Source organism: Talpa europaea (assembly GCF_964194135.1).
Source record: "Talpa europaea genome assembly, chromosome: 12".
In the NCBI taxonomy this organism is placed as follows: Eukaryota; Metazoa; Chordata; class Mammalia; order Eulipotyphla; family Talpidae; genus Talpa; species Talpa europaea.
This window is the reverse complement of record NC_140079.1, coordinates 60,544,572-60,561,912: the sequence shown is the minus strand read 5'-3', so window position 1 is coordinate 60,561,912 and position 17,341 is coordinate 60,544,572. Positions and strand designations below refer to the sequence as shown.

The 17,341-nt window shown below is 42.1% G+C and overlaps 1 protein-coding gene across 1 annotated transcript in view; it reads left to right on the top strand.

The window, feature by feature from the left end:
* Positions 1-6,878, top strand: part of LOC311181623 (peroxiredoxin-6-like) — a gene marked incomplete at both ends in the record, with an annotated part of 7,352 nt that extends 474 nt beyond the window's left edge. The window contains 4 exons of the mRNA XM_084250068.1: positions 912-1,068; positions 3,734-3,880; positions 4,907-5,053; positions 6,750-6,878. Of these exons, the coding sequence (XP_084106194.1) occupies positions 912-1,068; positions 3,734-3,880; positions 4,907-5,053; positions 6,750-6,878 (580 nt within the window). The remainder of the gene's footprint in view (positions 1-911; positions 1,069-3,733; positions 3,881-4,906; positions 5,054-6,749) is intronic.
* Positions 6,879-17,341: the final 10,463 nt, after the last annotated feature.

Below are 17,341 nucleotides of genomic sequence, written 5' to 3'. Positions count from 1 at the left end.
CAATAAACTACTTGGTTTGAGTAGCACAGATTTCATTAGCTAGAAAGCAGTCAGGGTGACTTGTCATTCATTGAGGCGACACTTAAAATACTACAGTCTTAAAATATTTATCATCTTGGAATTCATATCTTGGATTGATTTGAGCTTAAACATGGACTTTTCTGGAGATAAGAAGGTCGAAAAACAGCCCTCAACAGAAAAGCATAAAAATAACTGTCTTCAGGGCCTCTCCTGGTGGTGCAGCGGTTGAGCGCTGGGCTGCGAAGCTGCCTGCAGAGTCTGCAGCACGGGTTCGATCCCCTGCCACCAGGTGAGGGTCCCACATGGCGCAACAGACCTCCCCGTCTCGCCCGCTGCTCCCCTCAGCAGTATATTTCGTCAGTCTGCCTGTTCTATTCCCTGCTCTGGCTCTGGTGAATTCTCTCACCCTCCCGCACTTCTGACTGTACCCAGTGCTTGCATAAATAAATAAATAAATAAATCTTTAAAAAAAAAAAACTGTCTTCATAAACATTCGTTTTACTAAGTCATTTTTTTTTTAAAGATTTATTTGTTTATTTATTGATACAAGCACTGGGCACAGTCAGAAGCGTGGGAGGGTGAGAGAATTCACCAGAGCCAGAGCTGGGAACAGAACAGGCAGACCAACGAAATATACTGCTGAGGGGAGCAGCGGGCGGCAGGAAAGGTCTGCGCGCCAAGCGGGACCCTCCTCCGGTGGCCGGGGAGCAGCCGGGGATCGAACCGGTGCTGCAGAGGCTGCCAGCAGCTTCGCAACCCAGCGCTCAACGCTGCGCCACCGGGGAGGCCCTACTAAGTCATTTTTTACCTATGATTTGTGACTTCCTATCCTCCATGATGTTGGTGACAACCTCTTCATTCAGGTGTGACTTTCTCTTCCTTCATTTCAGATGGGGCATCCTCTTCTCCCACCCTCGGGACTTTACTCCAGTATGTACCACAGAGCTTGGCAGGGCTGTCAAGCTTGCACCAGAATTTGCCAAGAGGAATGTGAAGCTGATCGCACTTTCAATAGACAGTGTTGAAGACCATCTTGCCTGGAGCAAGGTATAGTTCCCTTTGGGGTGTGCTTTGAGGCTATAGGTCAAGTTATGAATTATAGAGTAGCTTGGTTTATTTTAGGTGAAGGTAACTTGGTGATTTGCCCTCATGTTTTTCAGGTCTCAACTCAAATAATACCATTTTTAGGTCTTTGTTGACCTCTTTATCTAAAATTATAACTCCCCTTCACATTCCCTGTGCCCTCTGATTAATAATATTTCTCCTTAGCACTTGTCTCCATCAGAAACCCTCTGCACATGGCTCACTTGGTTGGTTGGTTTCTCTCCACCAGAATGGAGGTCAGCAGGGCAGACTCCTGTTTTGTGTATTGCTGGAACAGTGCTCAGTACTCAGTGAGCGGTTGGTCTGTATTTGTTGAATGAATGAACTGTGAAGGAAATGTCTACTTTCAGCAAAGTATTTACTTGGACATGAAATGTGGTGTTATAAACTTCAGACCATGCTAGGACTTCGTTAAGTGTGCTATTAAATCATTATTAGTAACATTCATGGAGGCTTGCTCTGCACTAGGCTATATCAGGCACTTCAACTTGCAACAAAAGATGTACAGTTGACCCCTGAACAACAGAGATTTTAATAACAGGGGTTCACTTATTCAGGTGTAAATAGAAGGTGAAAACTTATGGTATTGATAAATACAGTGCTGTAAATGTATTTTCTTTATTATCTACATAAATGACATTTTCTTTTCTCTACCTTATTTTATTGTAAAAATTCAATATATAATTACTATGACATACAAAATATGTATTAATTGACTATATTATCTGTAAGACTTCTGGTTACCAGCAGGCTATTAGTAACTGAGGGGGGAGAGGTGGCAGGAAGCAGGGGCTAGTTATACTCAGATTTTTTTTCCTTTCCTTACATTTGCCTGTTAATGGTATCTGGTTTTTCTGCAGGGTTCTTACTGGTAGTTTCAGGTAGCAGCCCTTTAAGAAAAGTATGTGGTTTCCAGTCTCGTTTTCAAAGATGAGAATGTCTTTCAGTCAGAGATGGAGGCTCAAGATCGCCCTGCTTTAAAAAAAAGGGTGGCAGTATGATTCGAACATCAAACTAATGCTCTTTTTCATACTAGATTATAGAGACTAGAATAACCTGATTTAGGATAGAAAAAAAACCAAAGCATATTGTTCAGTGTTCATGAATATAGTCTGTTATATAAGTGACAGGATTGAGAAGACTGCATAGCAAGGATTAAAACTAGATTGTTATAGGAAAAAGGCTTATGTAGTCCATTATTTAATGCCTTTTAAAATATGGAATCATACCTAGGCTTATTTTAGCTGGTGAGCTTCTGCCCAAGAAGTTTTCAAAATTGTGATTGCATTGAATTGGAAACAAGTTTTAACTAGCAGATATCTATTTCAAAGTTCATGAATGCCACTTTCACCCTATTGCATCTCTGGATAAATCCACAAAGCTTGTAACTGTGTCATCAACCCGTGCTGTGTCATCAACCCGTTTTACTTTGAAGGCACCGCATAGTAAATAAACCTTGTTCAAATTTTAGACTTCTTTGCCATTAAATCCTAAAACTTCATCCAGCGAAGCTCTTTATTCCTGTCATCAGTTTCTGCTCAGAATTGCCTAAATGTTGCATTAGTATTGCTTCCCACTCCTGGAATGTCTGTCTTTGTCCTGTGAAACTCTTATCCAGCCTTCAAGGGTCCAGATGAAAGTCATACCGTGTTCTTAAAGCCTTTCCCAGTGGCTCTACAAATGGGAGCATAAGTGTACTTCAGCATTTACAATCTTCCATTTACATATTACAGTCTTGTGTTTGCTTCTACCTCATATGGGAATCATCTAACCAAATCAGAATTCCTTTGAAGGGTCTTACTCATCTGTATTCCATGTATATTTACAATATTGCACAACCCATCTTTAACTCTTTAGCAATGCTAGATCAAATATAGAAATGAGATTTCCCCTCCCCCAAGTTTCCAGGGATTAGAAAGTAGGAATGATTGAAGTTTTACTGGGAGAAAGGGGAATAGAGAGGAAGACAGTAAATTATTGTCCTTTAGTTCATCCTTAAAATGCCTTTGTGTGGATTTCCATAAATTTACCTCTGCCTTTTCACCCACAAGACATTTACCTTTGAATATATTCAATTTTTTATTCTTTTAAAATATGGAATCATATTGTGTTGCTTTAAGTTATGTGATTTTTTTTTTTTTTTTTTTTTTTTTTGGCATTCCCTAATATCTGTTTTATAGTAGATGGACATCTAAGTGAGGAACAGACTCTGGAGACTGTTCTCAGCATGTGGCATTATTGCTAGATATGATGAACTTAAATGAATTTACTATTTCTGGTGGTTTTTACAGTATTTGGGTACCCAAAGGTACCTTTGATCTTCTTATTCAACTTTCAAAGAGTTCCTGCTGCTTCTCAACGCAGTAGAAACATGCTGAACTTTAAAGAGACTTGGGCATGAAAAAGATCTGCAGTTACAAGCTAGGTGTCATACTTACTGTTATTCCTGTTGATGAATAACTGAGACAAGGCATGTTCATTAATTTTCTTATTGAAATTGCTTGAAGAACATGATTATGATTATGGTCCTGTTTCCTGTCTTGCAAGATGGTGACTCAGAGGATGTGCCAACCTTTGACTTCTCTTCTCCCTCTGCCATGCATTTCAGGATATTAATGCTTACAATGGTGATGAACCCACAGAAAAGTTACCTTTTCCCATCATTGATGATAAGAATCGGGAACTTGCCATTCTGTTGGGCATGCTGGACCCTGCAGAAAAAGACGAAAAAGGCATGCCTGTGACAGCTCGTGTGGTGAGTGGTAGGAATCTATGGTGTAGACATCCTGATCAGCCAGGCTGGACTTCCAAGTAACTACTTGAGCCAACTATAGGGAAGAAATAAGAGAACAATTCCTCTTACATAATAACTGCATTTGTGGCCATCTCACTGCTTATCTGGAAAGGTGGTGATACAAAGTAAAATTTTCAGCCTAATTTTCAAACTGCTGAATTCTTAGCATGAAATCTACATAAAAATATGTAGTTATTCTAAATGTCAAAGAGAGTTGAGAAACATTTTCTCTAGTTATCCTGACAGCCTTCACTTTCAAGTGATGGCCATATCCTTCTTCATAAGGCAGCTCTGATTTTGAATTCTTATTTGTTCTGTCCTCTTAAACGTGCTTTCTACCCAATAGGAAATAAACTGAGTCCCTCATCTGCAAAAAATATACAACTATTTGAGTATACCAGTACCAACTCCCATTAATATCATTTTATGATAATCATCCCTTCCTGAGGCCTTCCCTGGATTAAATTACTGGGATAGCCGGAACCAAATATAATTCTCTTCTAAGTTCAGAAAGCTAACATGAAGAAGAAAATTGTATTCCTGACTCCCAGATTGCAGTTTGACATATCTTTCAGGTGTTTAGGGAAGGGTGGTGGCAGTGGTTTTGTTTTATTGTAATGCCCTTGAACATTTGTAATGTCTGAAGAGCTTTTTTTTTTTTAAGATATATTTCTTTATGCATACAAGAACTGGGGTACAGGCCAGATGTTGGGGGGGGTGAGAGGATTCACCACAGTCAGGGTGGGGAACAGAATAGGCGTATTGACTGAAATACACTGCTGAGGGAAGCAGCGGGCGAGTAAGGAGAGGTCTGCAGCACCATGTGAGTAACTACCTGGCCAGGGATCGAACTCGTGTTGCAGTGGCTGTGGACAGCTTCATAGGTTGATGTCTTAACCCCATGAGCCACCAGGGAGGCCCATTTTAAAAGACTTTAATAACAATAGCATTTAAAGAAGTCTTTTTTTCTGTCTGTGTGCTCTGCAGGTGTTTGTTTTTGGTCCTGATAAGAAACTGAAGCTGTCAATCCTCTACCCAGCTACCACTGGCAGAAACTTTGATGAGCTTCTCAGAGTAGTTATCTCTCTCCAGCTGACAGCAGAAAAGAGGGTTGCCACCCCCGTTGATTGGAAGGTAAAGATGTTAAAAGGGCAGATAAACCACTTGACTGGAAGGCTTGGGGGGGCCATTCTCTGAATTGCTCCCTTTAGCGTCAGTGTTGCCTATGGCTGTTTCTAGCCTGCAAATAACACTAGGGGGACTTTTCTTAAGATGGTCATTTTCAGGGTCTTGGTACCATTTATATAAAACTCCCGGTATTGCTTTCTGACTTTCATTTTATAGATTCCTTTTCCTAATAATAGGATTTAAAACCAAAAAAAGAACCTTTAACCTTTTCCCAATGACAGAATACTTATAGAAAACCTTGATTGGTCACTAAGTCATGGCTATCAAACTATTTGTATTACTTTTATAAAGCTTTTCATTTCTCTTATGCTTCAGTCTTTTAAACCCATGTACACTTATCTAAAACTCATTACCTTTTAATTTCTTAGGATTTCTGCAATATGTAGGACATGAATAAAAATATCACAAGACAATTTTAAATTTACTACATCATCTTTAATGTGCTAACCTGAATACTGGGTATTTTTGTTTTGTTTTGACTAGTAAATCATTTCAATACTGTATCCATTCATTGAACAATATTTTTTGAGCCCAGACAGTGGACACTTGGGTAAACAGTATAAAGTCCCTGCCTTCTTAGACTTAGATTCCAGCTGGTAGAAACAAATATTACACAAGTTTATAGGATATTATGCAGTGATAAGGACAGCAGAGAATAATCATGCAGAGCTAGTGTAAGGGCAGGACAGGACACAGTGCAGGTTTTCTGATCCAGCAGACCAGGTAAAGGAAGAATCAGAGTCCTCAGTGGCTTTTTGCAGGCTTTTATTGGGGTTTACCCGGTACACAGCAGGCAGGGATGCTGGGGGGCCGGGAGGCTGGCAGGCCTCCCAGCCACCAGCAAGTTTTCAGTCTATCTGGGCTCTCCGGCCTTCTCTGCTTCTCTCTCGGCTTCTATTCCTTCTTGGCTTCTGCTGGCGTCCCCGTGACGCCGCCCTTAAAAGCCCAGTCTTAGCCCAGGTGAATCCCATCTACCTCTGCCCACACCCTACTCCAGGTGCCCGCCATCAGGCATGCATTCAGGACCGCAGGGATCCATCATCTATCCTGATGGCGGGAGGGCAGAAAAGCCTGACATTTTTCCCTTGCCCTACAGCTAGGAAGAGCACGGAGTTGGGAGGATTGGTTTTTTGACTGTCAAGGAAGGTCTTTCTCTGAAGGGATCTTTGAGGAGAACACGAAGAAAACAAGGGACAAAGTAATGCGTATTTGAAAGGAAAAGCCCTGCCTGAAGAAGGAACTGGTAGTACAAGGAACTTGAGCTAAAAGTGAGGCTGGTGTATTAACGGAATAGAGGGAAAGCTGTGTGCCTGGAGAAGCAGCAGCAGAAGGTGGGGAAGCGGGCCCAAGGATGAGAGAGGAGGCAGTCTTCAAACATGCAGGGCTCTCTAGCCCATGATAAAGACTTAGAATAATGGTTTCAAAGTGTGGGGCAATTCCTTACTAGGTTTAAAACAGGACTATTTCGTGTTAAGTGGGAAAGTACTTACCCTCACAAAAGTAGGAAAGGGAAAATTCCTTAGAGGGGAGAAGGTAAAGAATACTTGATTATTCTTGATTATTCTCATTAGTACCTATAGCACTAATTCTTTTCCTTTTCAATCTGAGATTGAATCTCACCCTTCTCAATGTTTTCCAATAGAATGGAGATAGTGTCATGGTCCTTCCAACGATCCCTGAAGAGGAGGCCAAAAAGCTTTTCCCTAAAGGAGTCTTCACCAAAGAGCTCCCATCTGGCAAGAAATACCTCCGCTACACTCCCCAGCCCTAGGTTTCTCCGAGCTGCTGGAGCTGCTCACTTCGTACCGTGAGCCAGAGGATGCCAGCTGCCAATCATGTTGGCCTGCGACAATTCCATAAAAACGTCCTGGTGTGATCACATCCACAGCCTTTAGATTGCTCTAGGCTTATTAAATGAATATGGCACTCAAAATTTCTTGGAATTCTTGACTCTGTGCCTTAACCAGCATTCTGTCCTGTTCACATATCTTAGCACTCTGCTGGCTCTCTTTGAAGTATGTGCTACATTTGAGAGTCCAATCCTGCTGGGTCTCTGCAAGGTTTGCGATCAACATGGTATTATCCGTTGATGGTTGAAAAGCCTGCTTTGCTCCATCAAAGAATGACTATCAGGTTTTTTAACTGTTCTAATCAAATTCTCCTTTCTGTTACCCATTTTTGTGAGCAACAGAAATTGAGGTTCAGCTTCCTCTGTAGATATCTAAGTATTAACCCAAGAACTTAGAGTAACTTGGATATCTTCAATATTCAGTGTTTTAATCACAATGGGGGGGAACTTTTTGATTCTGTACTTTTGCAATAGGTGACTGAAGCAGGATGAGCAAGGGGAAGGATCTTGAAATATTTTGCTATAAAGAAAATTTTTCAATAAATGTCTTTCAAAAGAGGGAGCCTGCATGCCTGCCAGGGAGGTGTACCAGAAGGTATGAGTGGTGCCCTGTGCCCACACCAGTCTGCTCGATCAGGATGGACACGTGAAAGGTCACACCTTGGAAAGTGAGAAGATGACTGAAAATGTTTTATTATAGAACCATTCTTCTGGGCGGGGGGAGGGCAGAGATGGGGCGTGCTATTTTCTGAATTTTGCTTTTTAGGGATCAGCAAATAAATCCTTTGGTTAAACCAGACAAGAGAATTCTGTTGTCACATTTTGAACTGTTGTTTTTTTTTTTTTTTTTTGAATAGTTTTTTTTTTTTTTTTTTTTTTTTATAAATTTTATTGTTATATTCCCCATACAATTGCAGCCCCCCATTCTGACCCCAATCCCTCCCCTCCCGCCCCCGCCCCCCTAAAAGTGTCTCTGGTTCATAGTTTTTTGTTGATTTTGATTTTCACTTTCTTATAGTTATTCATTTTCCTGGTCCCTTATTTAAGTTTTCTAGATTCCTGCTATGAGTGAGACCATCCGGTATTTTTCTTTTTCTTTTTGGCTTATTTCGCTGAGCATGATCCCTTCCAGCGCCATCCATGTTGCAGCAAATTGCATGTGTTTATCTTTTTTGAATGCTGAGTAATATTCCATGGTATATATGTACCACATCTTCTTGATCCAGTCATCTATTTTTGGGCATTTGGGTTGTTTCCAAAGCTTAGCTATTGTAAACAGTGCTGCTATAAACATAGGGGTGCAGGTGTTCTTTGGAATTGATGTTTCTGTGTCCTTTGGGTAAATACCTAGGAGTGGAATTGCTGGGTCATATGGAAGCTCTATGTTTAGTAGGTCCAGAAATCTCCACACAGCTTTCCACAGTGGTTGGACCAGTTTGCACTCCCACCAACAGTGCAGAAGAGTTCCTTTTTCTCCACACCCTCGCCAACATTTGTTGTTGCTAGTTTTTTTAATATGTGCCATTCTCACTGGTGTAAGATGGTATCTCATGGTAGTTTTGATTTGCATTTCCCTGATGACAAGTGATGTTGAACATTTTTTCATATGCCTGTTGGCCATTTGCATTTCCTCTTCAGAGAAGTTTCTTTTAAGCTCTTCTGCCCATTTTTTGACTGGATTATTTTCTTTGTTGTTGTTGAGACTCATCAGCTCTTTGCAGATTTTTGTGATCAGTCCTTTATCATTAGTGTTGGGTGCAAAAATGTTCTCCCAGTTGGTGGGGTTTCTCTTTGTTTTTGTTATTGTCTCTTTTGCTGTGCAAAAGCTCTTTAATTTGATATAGTCCCAGCTGTTTATCTTTGCCTTCACTATCACTGCTTTGGGTGATGTGTCTGTAAAGATGTCTTTGATGTGCAAATCACGTAGTGTTTCGCCTATATTTCCTTCTATATATTTTATGGTTTCAGGTCTTATGTCTAGTTCTTTAATCCATTTTGAGTTGATTTTTGTGTATGGTGTGAGGTGGTGGTCAAGCTTCATTCTTTTGCATGTAGCGACCCAGTTTTCCCAGCACCATTTATTGAACAAACTTTCTTTGCTCCAATGCATAGTCTTTGCTCCTTTGTCAAAGATTAGTTGACCATAAACCTGTGGGTTTATTTCTGGATTTTCTATTCGATTCCATTGGTCTGTATGTCTATTCTTGTTCCAATACCATGCGGTTTTGATGATTATGGCTTTGTAGTATAGTTTGAAGTCTGGGAGTCTGATGCCTCCATTCCCTTCTTTTTTTTTCAGGAGAGCTTTGGCTATTCGGGGTTTTTTGTGATTCCATATGAATTTCATCAATAATTGTTCTATTTCTTTGAAGAATGACATTGAAATTTTGATTGGAATAGCATTGAATCTGTATATTGCTTTTGGAAGGATGGCCATTTTAATAATGTTTATTCTTCCAATCCATGAGCAGGGGATGTCTCTCCATTTCTTTGTGTCTTCTTCTATTTCTTTTAACAGTGTTTTATAGTTTTCTTTGTATAGGTCCTTTACCTCTTTTGTTAGATTTATTCCCAAATATTTGATTTTTTTTGTTTCAATAACAAAAGGGATGGTCTTTTTGATTTCTTCTTCTTCAGATTTATTGTTTGTGTATAGGAAGGCTACTGACTTTTGCGTGTTGATTTTGTATCCTGCCACTTTACTGAACTGATTGATGAGTTGAATTAGTTTTTCTGTGGAGTTTTTGGGGTTCTCTATGTATAATATCATATCGTCTGCAAATAGTGATAGTTTGACTTCTTCTTTTCCTATTTGGATTCCTTGGATGTCTTTCTCTTGTCTTATTGCCCTGGCTAGGACTTCCAGTATTATATTGAAAAGCAATGGTGAGAGTGGACATCCTTGTCTTGTTCCAGATCTTAATGGAATTGCTTTCAGCTTTTCACCATTGAGAATGATACTGGCTGTTGGCTTGTCATAGATGGCCTTTATGATGTTGAGGTATGTTCCTTGTATCCCAAGAATTTCAAGGGCTTTTATCATGAATGGGTGTTGCACTTTGTCAAAAGCTTTCTCAGCATCTATTGATATTATCATATGGTTTTTATATTTCTTTTTGTTGATGTGTTGGATAACGTTGATTGATTTTCGGATGTTAAACCATCCTTGTGCCCCTGGAATGAATCCAACTTGGTCGTGGTGAATTATCTTATGGATACATTGTTGGATTCTGATAGCTAAAATTTTATTGAGGATTTTTGCATCAGTGTTCATTAGGGAGATTGGCCTGTAGTTTTCCTTTTTTGTGTTGTCCTTGTTCGGTTTTGGTATTAGTGTAATGTTGGCTTCATAGAACGTGTTTGGTATTGTCCCTTCCTTCTCAATTTTTTGGAAGAGTTTGTGAAGGATAGGCACTAATTCGTCTCTGAATGTTTGGTAGAATTCATTTGTAAATCCATCAGGTCCTGGGCTTTTGTTTTTGGGGAGGTTTTTGATTACCATTTCAATTTCGCTAATTGTAATTGGTCTGTTTAGGTGTTCTATTTCTTCTTTATCTAGCTTTGGGTGATTGTAGAGTTGTAGGAATTTGTCCATCTCCTCTAGATTGTTAAACTTGTTTCCATATAACTGTTCATAGTAGTTACTGATTATTCTTTTGATTTCTGCTGTGTCCGTTGTGATTTCTCCTCTTTCATTGATGATCCTGTTTATTTGTGCTTTCTCCCTTTTTTCCTTTGTGAGCCTGGCTAGGGGTTTGTCTATTTTATTGATTTTTTCAAAGAACCAGCTCTTGGTTTCATTGATCTTTTGGATTGTTTTTTTAGTTTCAATTTCATTTATTTCTGCTTTGGTTTTTATTATTTCTTTTCTTCTACTGGTTTTGGGGTTTTCTTGTTGTTCTTTTTCTAGATCTTTGAGCTTCGAGATTAGGTTGTTTCTTTGCGTTCTTTCTTGTTTCTTGATGTGAGCTTCTATTGCTATGTATTTGCCTCTTATTACTGCTTTTGCTGCATCCCATACATTTAGGATATTGGTGTCCTCCTTGTCGTTCAATTCAAAAAATTTTTTAATTTCTTCTTTGATCTCCTCATTAGTCCAATGGTCTTCCAGTAGTGTGGTTTTTAATCTCCATGAGGTAGGAAAGTTCCTTGCCTTCTTTTTATGGTTTATTTCTAGTTTGATGCCTTCATGGTCAGAAAAGATGGTTGATATGATTTCAATCTTGGTGTATCTGTTGATGTTTGTCTTGTGCCCCAGTATGTGATCGATCCTGGAGAATGATCCGTGTGCGCTTGAGAAAAATGTGTACTCCATTTTTTTGGGGTTTAGTGTTCTATAGATGTCTGTTAAGCCCAATTGCTCTAGGTCTTTATTTAGAGCTTTGGTTTCTTTACTTATTTTTTGTCTTGTTGATCTATCCATTGTTGATAGTGGTGTGTTGAAGTCTCCCACTACGTATGTGTTTTCTCTGATGTCTGTTTTCAGAGAGGACAACAGTTGTCTGATATATTTTGGTGCTCCTTCGTTTGGTGAGTATATGTTAATGAGTGTTATTTCTTCTTGAAGTATTGTCCCCTTGATCATAATGTAGTGACCATTGGGGTCTCTTTTTATCTTTTTGAGTTTGAAATCTGTTTTATCTGATATAAGTATAGCTGTTCCTGCTTTCTTTTTTGGTCCATTTGCTTGTAGGATTGTTTTCCATCCTTTAACTTTGAGCCTATTTTTATCTTTTGTAGCTAAATGTGTTTCCTGGAGACAGCAAAAGGTTGGGTTTTGTTTCTTAATCCAGGCTGCAACTCTGTGTCTTTTTATTGAAGAGTTTAGTCCATTTACATTTAGAGTTAATATTGATATGTTAACATCTGTATTTGCCATTGTGTTTGTCTTTCCTTTGATTTTATTTATTTATTCTTTTAATAACTTTTTTTTTTTTTTTGGCCTTCTTTCATTGTTATTCGTCGCTCTGAGGTTCTGGCTTTAGGACTCCTTGTAGTATTTTTTGGAGTGGGGGTTTAGTTGCAATGAAATTCCGGAGTTTCTGTTTGTCTGGGAAGGTCCATATTCTTTCTTCAAAGAGGAAGGAGAGCTTTGCGGGATAGAGTATTCTTGGTTGGCATCTGTTTTCTTGGAGTCTGTTGACTATGTCCCTCCACTCTCTCCTTGCCCGTAGTGTTTCTTCGGAGAAGTCTGATGTCAGCCTGATTGGTTTTCCTTTGAATGTTATCTGTTTCTTCCCTCTTGCCAGCTTCATTATTTTTTCCTTGTCCTGGATTCTTGGGAGCTTTACTATTATGTGTCTTGCTGTATTTTTCCTTTCGTCGTGGAAGTTTGGTGTTCTTCTTGCTTCTTGTATATCAATTTTCAGCTCCTTCTTCACATTTGGGAAGTTCTCTTCAATTATCTCTTTGAATATTTTCTCTGTTCCTACATCTCTCTCCTCTCCTTCTGGTATTCCTATAACTCTTATATTTCCTTTCCTCATGGAGTCAGATAGTTCCCGAAGTCTTTCTTCGTTCTTTTTCCTTCGTACTTCTCTTTCCTTTTCTGTTTTGGTTCTTTTTATTTCTGTGTCTTCAAGATTACTTATTCGTTCTTCCATTTCATCTATTCTGCTTTCATTGCTTTTCCCAGAATTCTTTAGTTCTTCCATTAATTCTTTGATCTCCTGCATTTCTTTTACTTCCCTCTTTAGGGACTCAATTTCTTTCTTCTGACCATTGTTTTCCCTCTCTAGGGACTCAATTGCATTCTTCTGATCGTTGATTATTTTTCCCTTATCATTGTTTTCCTTTATGACTTCTGTCAGTTTTTTAATCACGGCAATTTTAAATTCTCTTTCTGGAAGGCTCAGAAATTCTTCCAAGTTATTGTCGTTGCAATCTGGGGGCTGGCTTTCTTTTTGTGGTGTGCTTTTTCTCTGGAGAGTTGCTAGGTTGCGTGTGGTTCTTCTCCTCCCTACTGTCTGTTTTCTAATTTGCCGTATGCGTTGGGACACTGTGTTGTTGGGACTTGCCGGCATCTTGGGTGGGCTTCTCTGTTCCCCTCTGGTTCTTCCAGGAGTCATCTGTCAGTTTCAAGCAGCCTTTACTGGAGAAAGGTCCCTGTTCTAAAATGCCGATATGGGGACACACTCCCCTGTGCGCCTGGTCTGCCCCGGCGGTGGGTTCCTGCTCCCCTCTGGGCTTGGACTGCAGGCCAGAGGGGGTCTGGCGTGGGCGAACTTCCCCCGCTCATCTCTGGCTCCTGAGGAAGCCTTCTGCAGGTAGTCTTTACTGAAGAAATGTCCCTGTTCTAAAATGGTGATGTGGGACACACTCCCTGCGCTTCTGGTCTCAGGCACACTCTTCTGCGCGCCTGGTCTGCCCCGGCTGTGGGTGCTCGCTCTCCCTGTGGGCTCAGACTACTTGTTCAGAAGGGGCCCGGTGTGGGCTAACTCCCCAGCTGGCCACTAGCTCCTTCAGTAGCCTGTGCTGGGGTCAAGTCGCTAGGTGGCACCAGAGATCTCTCCTAGAGCCCTTGGGGAGCTGATTTTCCACCCCGTGGGACAGGGAGCAGAGCGGGGATGGTAGGGTACACCTCAACGGCTTTGGGGTGCTGTGTCTGCCTTGTGCCCCACCGTCGTGGGGAACCCACGCCCCTAATTTCGTGCCCCGGGTCTCAGTTCCAAAGCCCTCAGTTCCAGGACGCGGGCTGTAGCCCAGATCAGTGGCGCGGGAATGGCGCCTTTTGAATCCCGCTCCCCTGCCTGGGCGCCTTGTTCCTGCTCACTCAGGGAGGGCCTCCGCCCGCCCGGGTCTCAGTTCCAAAGCCCTCAGTTCCAGGACGTGGGCTGTAGCCCAGATCAGTGGCTCGGGAATGGCGCCTTTTGAATCCCGCTCCCCTGCCTGGGCGCCTTGTTCCTGCTCACTCAGGGAGGGCCTCCGCCCGGGTCTCAGTTCCAAAGCCCTCAGTTCCAGGACGCGGGCTGTAGCCCAGATCAGTGGCGCGGGAATGGCGCCTTTTGAATCCCGCTCCCCTGCCTGGGCGCCTTGTTCCTGCTCACTCAGGGAGGGCCTCCCGTCTCCCCGCAAGCCTAGGTCGCAGGCGCGGGGACCTGGGCAGCTGCAATCCGAGCGCCGCTTTCGCGCAAGCTTACCGGGCGGCCGGGGCTGTGTGCTGGTGCTGGTCTCCTCCTGGTGGGCGGGGCGCTCTTTAATGGCGCGTGGAGCTCACCTCCGCGGCGGATCCTGCAGGGTTCGCCTCAGCTCCCGTTCACGGGGTGTGGTGGCAGAAATAGTTCCTTTCCACTCACAGTCCCGCTTGCTGCATCCGTTTTTCTTGTTGGGCGTTTTGGTTTGTTGTTTCCCTTGTCTCTGCCGGTCGGAGAGTGCCGCCTCTGTGGGCGGGGGATGGGAGCAGGGTTCTGCGCTTCCCTCCCTTCTCGTCCTCTTTTATGGCAACTTTCTTCTTCGGGCAGTTTGCTGGAGTCGTCCGTTTATCTTCCGTGTCCCAGTTCTCACTGGGACCTGCCGCTTATCCTCCCTATTAACTTTTTTTAATGGGAGATCTTACTCGCAGCGTCTCCTCGCCGCCATGTTGCTCCGCCCCCTTCACATTTTGAACTGTTATGAGTTACCTGTTGAAAAGAGTTTTCTCGCTGCCCTTGGCATTGGTCCTTTACTGCAAGACAATAGAAATTTTCATATAATGAAAATGGAGGAGCAGCTAATGGTCAAAATTTCACCACCTCTCTTGCCCACTTTGCTCCTTCATGTTACTTCACTCGATCTTGGAGTTCCTTGAGTTTGGGACCCCTGCTATAAAGAGCTCTCCTAACCTGATGCCTGAATTGAATTGGGCTCAAGAATATGAACCGTGAAGACAGTGGTACATTTAAGCTTTTCTGCCAGAAACATACTAATTATTTTGAACTCAAGGTCTCAGACTTTTATTATATTGTATTAGTAAGTCCTACATTTAGAAAGAAATGTCCCACACCTGCTGTAGTCTTGGGTAACATGTAACCCTATTTTTTTTTTTAAGATTTATTTATTTATATAAGCATTGGGTACAGTCAGAAGCGCGGGAGGGTGAGAGAATTCACCAGAACCAGAGCGGGGAGCAGAGCAGGCAGAATGACGAAGTACACTGCTGAGGGCCATGTGGGACCCTCGCCCGGCAGCCGGGGATTGAACTGGCGCTGCAGAGGCTGTGGGCAGCTTCGCAGCCCAGCGCTCAACTACTGCACCACCAGGGGAGGCCCAACCCTCTCTATTTTTCTTAAGTAACATTAAACATGATACCTGATAGGATGTGTTAGCAGTGTCATCGAGCCTTTAGTTTCCATGGTTATGTCCACATGTAAAATTTGATGCCATTAAAGCTGAGAGAATAGGTGAGAATTCCAAGTTGGGGGCCCCCCTGGTGGCCTAGAGCTTAAGTATCAGATCTATCACCACTGCAGCCTGAGTTACATTCCTAGCCAGGGAGCTAACCCACATAAGGCATAGCAAACCTCTCCTGTCTCGCCCACTGCTCCCTGTGGCAGTGTATTTCAGTAAATCTGCCTGTTTCCCATTCTGTCTGGTGAATCATCTCTGGCCTGCACCTCTTCTATGCAAAAAAAAGAAAATTCCAAGTTACATAATATCCTGGGGGTGCTTGACTGAAGGAAGCTAAAGAGTGCTGGCATCCTATCCTCATCTCTTCTCCAGTTCACAATGTAGTTTGCTGTTTTCTGCTCCTCTAACTATATACGTCTTCTGACTAAGCTCTTATTTCACATGTCCGGTTACCACCCTGAGTATTTTCCTTGCTGCTTTCTTCCTTTTTGCTGTTTGCCTTCTTTAGTCTATCTTGAATCTGTTCATCATTTGCTGAAATCTCTTGTAAGAAACTAAGGTTTACCAAGTTTAATAATGAGAGTTGATATCTAAAATCAGTCTATCTAAAATTACTGAGCCTTCAGGTTTACATTTTGCACCTTATTGTAAGGAAACTGAAATTTTAATGTCCTATTGCCTAAATAATTTTAAAGCAAGTGCTTAAAATTTTTAAGATTATGTGTACCAGTCATCTAGTCTAAAGGGATGATAGTATAACAGCTATTACAATTTCTTACTATCTAAAAACTGGAATGTAACAACTGAAATGCAAGTATGGGTGCAAAAAGGGTTAAAGCATTCTAAGACTCCCTGTGCTACTTTTAATATCAAAGACAGTTTAGCTAACCTAAATGTCTTGGTATTCTTCTACCCCCCAGTGTGGTTCCCTGTGAAAAATCTAGTCCTATCAGCATTGCTAAGCCTTGTCAGAGAAATAGATCTACTCTTAAAAATCTTTGTCACTCTGGGTAGTTATTTTATAAAATTCTTTAAGTATGTAACTAATAGGAGTGTTTTGAAGTATGTAAGACTTCTTAAAACCTAATATATTCTGGAAGGCAGTCCATAATACGGACTCAATGGGAAGACCAATCCCGAAACCCCAGTTGTAGGGGCGGGGACCATATGACTACTTGCCTCCTCCAGGGCACGCAGGAAGTCATTGTTAACCCAGTGAGTAAGACTAACTGAGGGAAGTTACTCAGGAGCCCAGTGAAAATCCTGCATGAGGCCATGAGGAAGTACTCTAATCTGGATCCAGAGACTAAAAGGACAGGTCATCCTAACAGCATTTGATTAGCCAGTCTTGCTCTGACATCAGGTACAAGCTCCAGTGACTGCATCAAGGGCCTCAGGCCTCTTTCTCAATACTTCCAGACACGACCTTCAAGGTCTACAGTAATAGGGAGAACAGCCAGGCTAAAAGAAACGAGAGGAAGACAAGAGAAAGGCCCAATATGTGGTGGCTGGCATTGGCAGCGCCCTGCCACCTCAGACTCACCCAAGACCCCATAAACCTTTAGGACACCTAGGACCTCAATCTCTTAAAGGTCCCCCAGCAACTGGGACACTTTAGCTATGAGTGTCTGAAAAGGCCATGCCCTCAGCTATTGCACAGGACATTGGTAGAAAGACCGTCCCACTCTCCAGAGAGGGAAGGGCCAGCCCAAAGCATGTGCCAGGTGGGAAAATAAGAAGGGCATCATCAAGTGCCTCTGACTATGGTCATTGACTATGAAGAACCCAGTGTGAGAGAAGAACTTTTCTGAAGGGGCTCTGAGGTGAAACAGGCTCGCCTATTTACTATTTCTAGGCAGAGCCTCAAGTGATCTTGGAAGTGGCAGACAAAGAGATCACCTTCTTAGTGGATACAGGGGCCACTTACTCTGCCTTGCTGCAGTTCTCCAGAACTACCTACTGGTCGACTGTCCTCACTGGTGTTGATGGCCAACCTAAGCCAGGATGCTCTACAGCACCACTGCCCTACTCACTACAAATCCACCTGTTTACGCTTTGAT